The sequence below is a fragment of the Anguilla rostrata genome, chromosome 13 (assembly GCF_018555375.3).
Source record: "Anguilla rostrata isolate EN2019 chromosome 13, ASM1855537v3, whole genome shotgun sequence".
Taxonomy (NCBI): domain Eukaryota; kingdom Metazoa; phylum Chordata; class Actinopteri; order Anguilliformes; family Anguillidae; genus Anguilla; species Anguilla rostrata.
Genome location: NC_057945.1, coordinates 20,402,306 through 20,411,079, shown reverse-complemented (window position 1 = coordinate 20,411,079; position 8,774 = coordinate 20,402,306). Strand labels below are relative to the sequence as shown.

Genomic DNA, 8,774 nt, shown 5'->3' with positions numbered 1-8,774 from the left:
TAACCATAATTATTTTAAACACTGTCTTGACAGCCCATAAATTATTATTATTACCACTAATAATGACATAGGCCTAAGTGCGGGGATTGATTCGGCGTAAGCTTAAAATGGTTCTAAATAATTCCACATGTAAGTGCGAAACAATAAATAATAGGTCAGTGTATGCTGAGGACCCCCTGTATTGTTGCTAATGTTAGCTAGCTAGCTAAAAACAGATTTAAGAACATATGAATTTATAGGCTGTGGATTTGAATGTTACGTTTACAGCTGATTTACCGGCTATTTGTAAATTTTATGTGCAATCCTGTTCATGTGATTTGCATAAGGAAACAGCCATGAATGAAGAGACAAGAAAAAAATGGTGAATGCTGAAATGTTCTTGGAAACGTTCTTACACGCAGTTTCTAATCAAATGTGGTCGTAGCCTACACATGTTTCGTGAATGAGGCCCATTGACTGTTCAAGGCTGGTGCCCATGGGGCCTGGCAAAAACAGGGACAATAAACTTGAAATAGAAGTCCACAGTCACTGCGCATGGGTATCCTTCTGCACTCATTTCTGACCATATTCAGTACCCCAACCATAGGGATTACTCATCCTAGGAATAAAACAACAAAAAAAACCCTAAAAATTATTACTATTTACGAAATAAGTCTGGTTTCCAATATAAGCTGTGGTGGGCAACAGATTTCCACATCTGATCCAAAAATTTACAGAAAGGTTTTAGTTACAGTGATTTAGCACCCGTCTGCAATGAAAACAAAGATCTAAGGGCATGTCTCCACTCTGAATTGCCAACAGAGTTTGTGATGAGCATTGCAGCATAAGCATGGCAGGGCATTACAAATTAGGAGAAAAAGTTGGAGAGGTGTTTGAGTCAGAAACATTTAGCATGCCAAATCCAGCTCAATATTTGCATCTTTATAGCAGAGGATTATCAAATATCAAAAAGATATCAAAGTGTTTGATTGTGCATTTCATTTCAACACCTTTGTCACATACTGTAGGTGCTGTCATATTAACGATGCAAGCTACAAGACCTTTAAAGCATTTTAGCAGGTAAAATTTAGCTAGGGGGCTGCAAGGGGAGGAGGGGGTTGAAGGAAGAAGTCACAGCACAGGATATGTGGGAGTGTGTGTCCTAAAATCAATCAACATTTGTCCCTAGCTTTGACTAACAGTTAAAAACTAGTTATGTTTTTTATTCAAAGACACTGTTTGGCAAGTTCAACAAATACTGAAACTTACCTGAGTATGTGAAGAAAAAGTATAACACTTGCATTTACTTGTAAGTCAAAGTTAAGAACAACTGTTGACTGAATCCAAGCTTGTGTGTGGGGGCTTCAAAAAAATTAGAATACCAAAGGAAAGGCCTTACCAAAAAAAAGTCTGGGAACCACTGTATTTAACTCCTTAATCATTAATTAAACACAGCAGCCTCCAATCTGCCACTGAATATTAGAAATATCAATTAATTATTTGAGAATACTCATAATATTTTAAGAGGTAAATTCCATTTTAAGCAGTTGAAATAGCCTTTACTTTGGGAAACCTATTTATAATTGTTAATGATAATAAGAATAATTATTAACATTTTCCATGATCAATAATTAATCAACAAACCAACCACTTCAATATTATTAATTTGCACACATATCAAGTGTTAGAACTCAACATTTCCCATAACATATAATCCATTATCAACATTTGTTTATCATGTATTGTTGATTTAAAAAGAGGCTACACAATTCATGTTTCAAAATAAAAATAAGCACAGCCATATCAAGATACCCTATTATATCTGATTCTAAAATCCAATACTGCGGAATATGCATGAGTGATCAATTCTTACATACCAGCATCAAAAACAATTAAAAAACAGACTCACCCCACCCATCCAAATAATGGAAAGTCATTTAATATTGACTCTGATGATTTCCTAAATCAAACTGAACAACAGGGGTAAGTACAGTGCAGTTGATTATTGAAGGTAGGTTAAAACCAGCTCCCCAATACACATCACAGTGCTCAAATGTCCTGATGACATTAACTAGCAATCAGTTATATTAGTTCCATCTTGGTAATAAAACACTATGGATATCAAATGCACCTTTTTCACGGAACATGTTACCTCAATCCATTTTTGGTCATATATCACCTTTCCCATGGGGTAGAAGTGTCCTATTATACCATAACTCTTGTACCAAAATAGTTTATTTGATCACTTGTTGGCTAAATGCCTTGTGGATGGTGCCAGATGGAAGGTAATGTTGTACGCTTAGTTGAGAATTGCCTGCAGCATAGTCAATAGATAATAGATTATCAATTCTGACTTTGCAATATAAATGCACTACAAAACACAAGCCATATTATTAAACTGGATGTTTTTCTAGCACTACTACACAAAAGGAGATTGAGATTGAGATTAAAAGATGGTCCACAATTAAACTGCCAGATGAGCAGGAATGTTCTGCAAGCTGAGCAAGCATCTTTATGTGTGTTTACTCGCAAGTATCTCTCACAAGAATATTCTTTTACGGACAGGTTATTAAGTATCACATTTTTATTGAATTTATAAGCCTGTCAGGCTTTCACATGATTTCACTTTTTCAAGTACTACGTTTTTCTGAATAACTACCTCTAGACGACATTTAATCCAATAATGTAGGTAATACATTGGTGCTGGCACATACAGTATTTGTCAAGTGGTTTGTGATTACTGAAAACACTGCAGCCTCAATGACATTTCTGGTCTTCACTTACATTACAGCATGTATTTAAGAACACATAAACATAGACTTATAGTAGAATACATAAAATAAATTTTGTCATACAGTAGAGTGCAGTGGTGGTCATATCAAGACGTATCAAGATCCCACAGGGGTTAATACTCTAAAAAATGCTGAAGGCACACCCCAAAATGCTTCCCACTACTCTCCCGGTAAGCTACCCGTCTCCCACACAAAACAATTCTAATGAAAGGCAAAAGCTCATTGTGCATAGACAAAACCTCAACCAACATCTGCAAACTCCGTTGTTTGCTTATGTTTGCTATTCTTAACATGAAAAGTAATGTTTTTAATTTCATTACTTTATCGTATCCTTTCTAACCAAACAGCCACACATGTTGTCATGCCAATAAAAAGGTATTCAAAATTATAATGTAATTCCACAGGGGAGGTACCATTAAAACACCTGCATTTTCATGGTACTGTACCATGTACATGGCCTGAGTTAATTGAAGTTGTGGCTGAACAGAAACGTGGAGCCTATGCAGTCAAAGGTGACCGTAAATATGACAGGAGAGTCAAGGAGCTCACCTACCAGGTAAGGGTTTACATAAAAAGGGGATAAGAGCACCACTATACATGCTGTACCTCTTCTGAACCTCCTTTACACTTCTTGTCCTCCTCTGCAGACTGAGGAGGACAAGAAGAATGTCCACAGACTGCAGGACCTGGTGAACAAGCTGAAGCTGAAAGTGAAATCCTACAAGAGGCAGGCTGAGGAAGCTGTAAGTCAAATGCTCCATATTCCAGTGGCTAATACTGGCACAGCTAAGAATATAATAATAATAATAATAATAATAATAATAGTAATGATGATGATAATAATAATCAACAACAACAACAACTATTATTATTATTATTATTATTATTATTATTATTATTATTATTACAACAACTATTACTACCCATGGATATTGACTATACATGAAAAGACAAAACTAAAAAATGGTGTTAAAAGATTAAACCAAAAAAAAAAAGAAAAGTATTAAACCAAATGTATCATGCTCTAACAAAAAACATTTTCAGCTACTCAACTGGGAAATATATACAGTGATATTTCACAGCTCACATTAACTGAAATACAATGCATAATATCTCTAGCCTAAACAGCAAAATGCATGGATCTCCAGCTACACACAATAACAGCAACAGTGCTGATCAATGAGTTGATTTTAAGTTGCATGTTTTTCGAGTTTGTCTGCGGGCATGTAAACAAACACATCTATTAGATGAAAGGTGAGCCTGTGGGCAATGGCAGATTTTGTGACCTGATGCAGGCCACATACGTACAAAAGTTAATTATTTATCTACCTCATAACAGAATACTTGGCAAGCTAACCAACCCCATAACTTGACTTGGCCTACCCAAAATTCAGGCTCCAGTATCGCTGCCATTGTATTAATCTTGCATTGTTACCCTGTATTACAAATGCATGAACAACTGTATGGGTGCTACTGTCACCAGACCCATACATTGTCTAGCTAAGTTTACCAAGATATGACAGCAAACTTTCGTCAAAGTTGCTACAGCTAGTGAGTTCATAAACTCACATTTAAAGCTAGCAAGCTAGCAGTTTGGTAAATTGTTAGTCTAATATTACTGAATAAAGAATTACTGAACGGTGAATGCAAATTAGAACTAGCATTTAAAAGATGCAATGAACTTGTTAGTTCGCGAGCCAACATTACATGTTTTCCGTTTTTACTATGGTTAAGAAACAATGGCATTAAATCCATATTGTGCAGAAACACCACTTATTAGTAGTCTGCCACTAGAGTTTCTTTGCCACATCAGCATTGTTTGTTTAACATTTAATTTCATCACAGTTTGATGTTTGACTCATGTTGAGGCTTCAGAGCTTTACAAATACATAGGACCTGTGAAGATATCACTCCAAACAACTCCCTGGCCAGGTTGTTTATGTATTGTTGTGTATTGTAATTATTGAAAATGCATATTAAAAGCTTTATTTAACTGCACAGAGGCTACAATTAGCCTATAGGCATGTCTTTGGACTGTTGGAGGAAGAGTACCTGGAGGAAACCCATGCAGACACAGGGGAGAACATGCAAACTCCACACTGAAAAGTCCAGGCCAGATTCAAACCCAGAACCTTCTTGCCGTGAGGCAACAGTCCTACCACCATGCCACCCAGTATCAGAATAATTCAGTATCTACAAAAATGTTTCCAACTTTTAAATGCTGCTATATGAAAACATTTACTATAAGTGGTTTTGAGTGGTGAAATGTCTTTCTCACTCACAGGAGGAACAAGCCAACACTCACCTGTTCAGGTACAGGAAGGTGCAGCATGAGATGGAGGAAGCTCAGGAGCGTGCCGACATCGCTGAGTCCCAGGTCAACAAGCTGAGAGCCAAGAGCCATGAGATGGGCAAGGTAGGTTACCATTCGAAAGGATTCATTTAAATGAGTCACTGTATGTGAAATCCATTGTCATTTTACACAATGAAAATGATTACTAAGAGGTTCTAAATGTATTGTTAATTTAGGGGAAAGAAGCTGCAGAAAGTGGAGGAAACCCAAAAGAGACAGGAACAAGCACTCAAACAATAACAATATGAACTTCTTGTGAAATTTTCTTTTGTTAGCTGTAAGCGCACAAACTTAACTCAGAAGATCCTCAACATTTCTGGTATTCTTATTTTTCTCTCAACAAATTTGTTAGGGATCTTATTAGAACATTCACAGTTTTTTCCCTATATCAATGTTCCAAACAATACTGTACATCTCCTTTTAGGTGGCTTGATCTTTTGCAAACTATTTGACTTTATTCTAGCTCTTTACATCACACTTTCCTAAGTTGTATTCTTAGTATTCTGCAATAGTGCAAAGACAACCACAAAATCACTTTTGATCGTATTTTCACTTTTATTTTTATTAATGCACTCATTTCTTTTTAATTCTCTTCTATTTGTATCAATGATAATGAAGTTAAGGAGCAATTGTGTATGCTGCCTATGGTTTTAAATCCCATTCAAGTTGACTTATCAGTCTGTAATTATGAGGACTGAATCTCTGTTATACTGTTATAAATTTTATCATGACCTATAGGAGACCAGACAGTCAGAGGATAGTGTATTAAAGTCAGCGATCCAAACAGTCTAATGGGAAAAATAAAATACTTTGGAAGACTTTAATCAGTTCAGATGTCACACCATGTTTATTGACATGTTATTTGTTGTTTGTTAATGTCAAAATCAGAATAATGCAAATCAAACAAACATTCAAATAAAAAACTTCTGGAAAACTCAAATAGCTATGATTTTTCAGTGCACTCAGATTCCTAAATTGTTGTACCGCTCTGTAGAAAACTCAGGTTCTGCTTCAAAGTTCTTCATTGACTTTCTATTGAAGAAACAAGTTGCTTACCTGATTGATGATGAATGGCACAACTCCTTTCATCCTACAAGTGAACACAGAGTTAAAGGGAAATTATCAAAAGAATTAAGTGATCAATTGCATTATAAAATAATAGATAATCTGATTTCATGCTTGAGTACCACTTGTTTGAAGCAGCAAAAATAAATACAGAAGGATATATTCACAGCATTATCCCTTCCAAAAGTGGAATATACAACCAACATATTGAAATAAATATATAATCTGAAGATCATAAAAGATATTGCAACAGTTCACAACATGCGAGAAATATACACATAATTGCAGCTTTCAAATATTACAACACACACACGCACACACACACACACACACGCACACAGTCTTTAGCCTATTTTACAGTATATAAATTTATACAAGATCATACAATTATACCCACACAAACTTGGTAATTTCAAGTTAAAATTCACTTACTTTTCAATAAATCTTCTAAAGTGAACAGTGCAGCAATGGTAAGAGCTAGAAGAGCTCTGGGGTTGAATACTGAAGGCATATTAAACTCAACTCTACAGTAAATGTCACAGCACATCCCGACAAATAGCATTGCTCTCAGTGCACCGCTGAGTGAGCAGCTGCATCAGTATTTCATCTTCATAGACCCACCCTATGGATCAAGTGCACCATTTTTATTAAACACATGTAACCACTTCTGAATGTTAGTTCCCAGTCCATGTTTGGCTATGTTCTTTGGCAGAGGTCCCCTATAATATCACAAATCCTGTATAAATATAGTTCATAAGATGTCTGCTGGCTAAATTCTAGGTAAAACTGTGAAGTGTAAGGTTATACTGTTGACTTAACATAGATTTACCTTAACAAAGTCAGTGTAGGGTCATGGAACTGAAGCTGAGCTGTTAAATTAGTTTCAACAGCTTTCACCATGATAGTTTCATGCACATCATTTAAATATCAGCTATGAAGACATCCATCTGACTTCCTTATTAAATGCAATGCAGTAATCCAAGTAATACTTCTGACTCGGAAGACATAATTGTGGTTTTCTCTTTTTTGCAATAAATATATCATTGAGCTCCAGGATGATGCCTTCATCACAGTGACATTTCACTTCCACTTTTAGGTTTGTGATTTAAGACATGACAGTGTTAGGAAAGATTTCTGGAGATCTGATTATTATCGAGTAGTACAGCCTCAGTGGCATGTAGCACATCCTCTTGTCTTGAATGCAATTACATCAAAACACTGCATGATAAAGCTAAAATGTAATGCTAATGTAAAACATCACTATGTTTACTTTCTGCTAAATTCAAATACTTTTACATTTCTTTTTTATTAGTTTTATTAGGGAACCAACATTTCCCACTGAAAATCCTATAGACACAGATACCTACCTGCAGTGTTTTAAGTATCTTATAAAAAACATGTTAAAAAAATTGCCAAAACTAAACATGGATGCATTTCCAAGGTAGGGAAACATGTATAATAATAAATGTAGGAAAACATTCGTGACACCACCTTGCAAATAATAGTGGGCAACCACCACACAATCTGCATTATATATTGTTTTCTTGGTTTGACCCTTCTGCTGAATCACATTTACATTGTGCCCACTTGCTTTGTTCAAATTTGTATGAGTGAAGAGATACAGTGATGATTGTGCTACGGTATTCTAAATAGTTATTAAATAGAATATAATATTGAGGCCAATGCTGGTATGAATCTGATGATATTTGTTTTGGGCAGTGCATATTATTTATTTACATACATAATAATTCTAGCAATTAATTCAATAGAAGTATTTCAAAAGCAATGGAAATGTTTATACATTTTAAAGTCGATATTATTGATGAATTTCTCTCTACAATGTGTAATTAATCAAATTGAATTAAACAGCACAGTACAGCCAAAATGACAGTATAGACTATATATACAAAATCAATTCTTTGATTTTCATCCATCCATCCAACCAAAATACTACTGGTTGGATGGATGGATGAATGAATAGATGCTGGATAGATAAGGACCAATAGATTTTGATGACTCTTAGGGTTGGCAGGCAAAGACAAGGATGAGGTAGGTGAGTGAAAGTGCGACAGCTGGTGTTAGTTCAGAGGAGGGTGATGAAAAAGGGCAGGACAGAGCAGATGATTGTCCTGGTTAATATTACCCCAAAAATCCAATGTATCATATACTGTATGATTGGAAAAAAATCTCAAATTTGGGGTATGACAAAAAATATTTGATGGTGAGCTCAAAGCCATAAAAATAACCGCTATTTTATCTTGGTTTTTCAAGGTTGAGAATTTGAAAGGTTAATGAGGTACATTTTGGTAATGCTGAAGTCTGTATTGCAGTGAGGTGTTGTCACTCTTGAAATTCAATGATGGAGCCTGCACCCAGTTTTATTTCATGGTAGAAATCTAAGGCATGCAAGAGTCCTGCAACAGTACACCAGTGACATTTTACTGCTTCTCCAAGGCTAAACTAGGCTCCTCAGCAGTGCCAGATTCCATCATACACATGGACTTGTGCCTATGTAAGAATAAGGAAAAGTCTGGACTGACTTGCCACAGATTACCATCTGTCATTTGAAATCCTCTGGGTTATAA

General features: G+C 35.6%; 1 protein-coding gene across 1 annotated transcript in view; it reads left to right on the top strand.

Moving 5' to 3' along the window:
- The first annotated feature begins 2,257 nt into the window (after nucleotides 1-2,257).
- The window catches only part of LOC135238330 (myosin-7-like), a 7,976-nt gene continuing 1,459 nt past the window's right edge, over nucleotides 2,258-8,774 (top strand). The window contains exons 1-3 of the mRNA XM_064306113.1: nucleotides 2,258-2,264; nucleotides 3,176-3,327; nucleotides 3,419-3,514. Of these exons, the coding sequence (XP_064162183.1) occupies nucleotides 2,258-2,264; nucleotides 3,176-3,327; nucleotides 3,419-3,514 (255 nt within the window). The remainder of the gene's footprint in view (nucleotides 2,265-3,175; nucleotides 3,328-3,418; nucleotides 3,515-8,774) is intronic.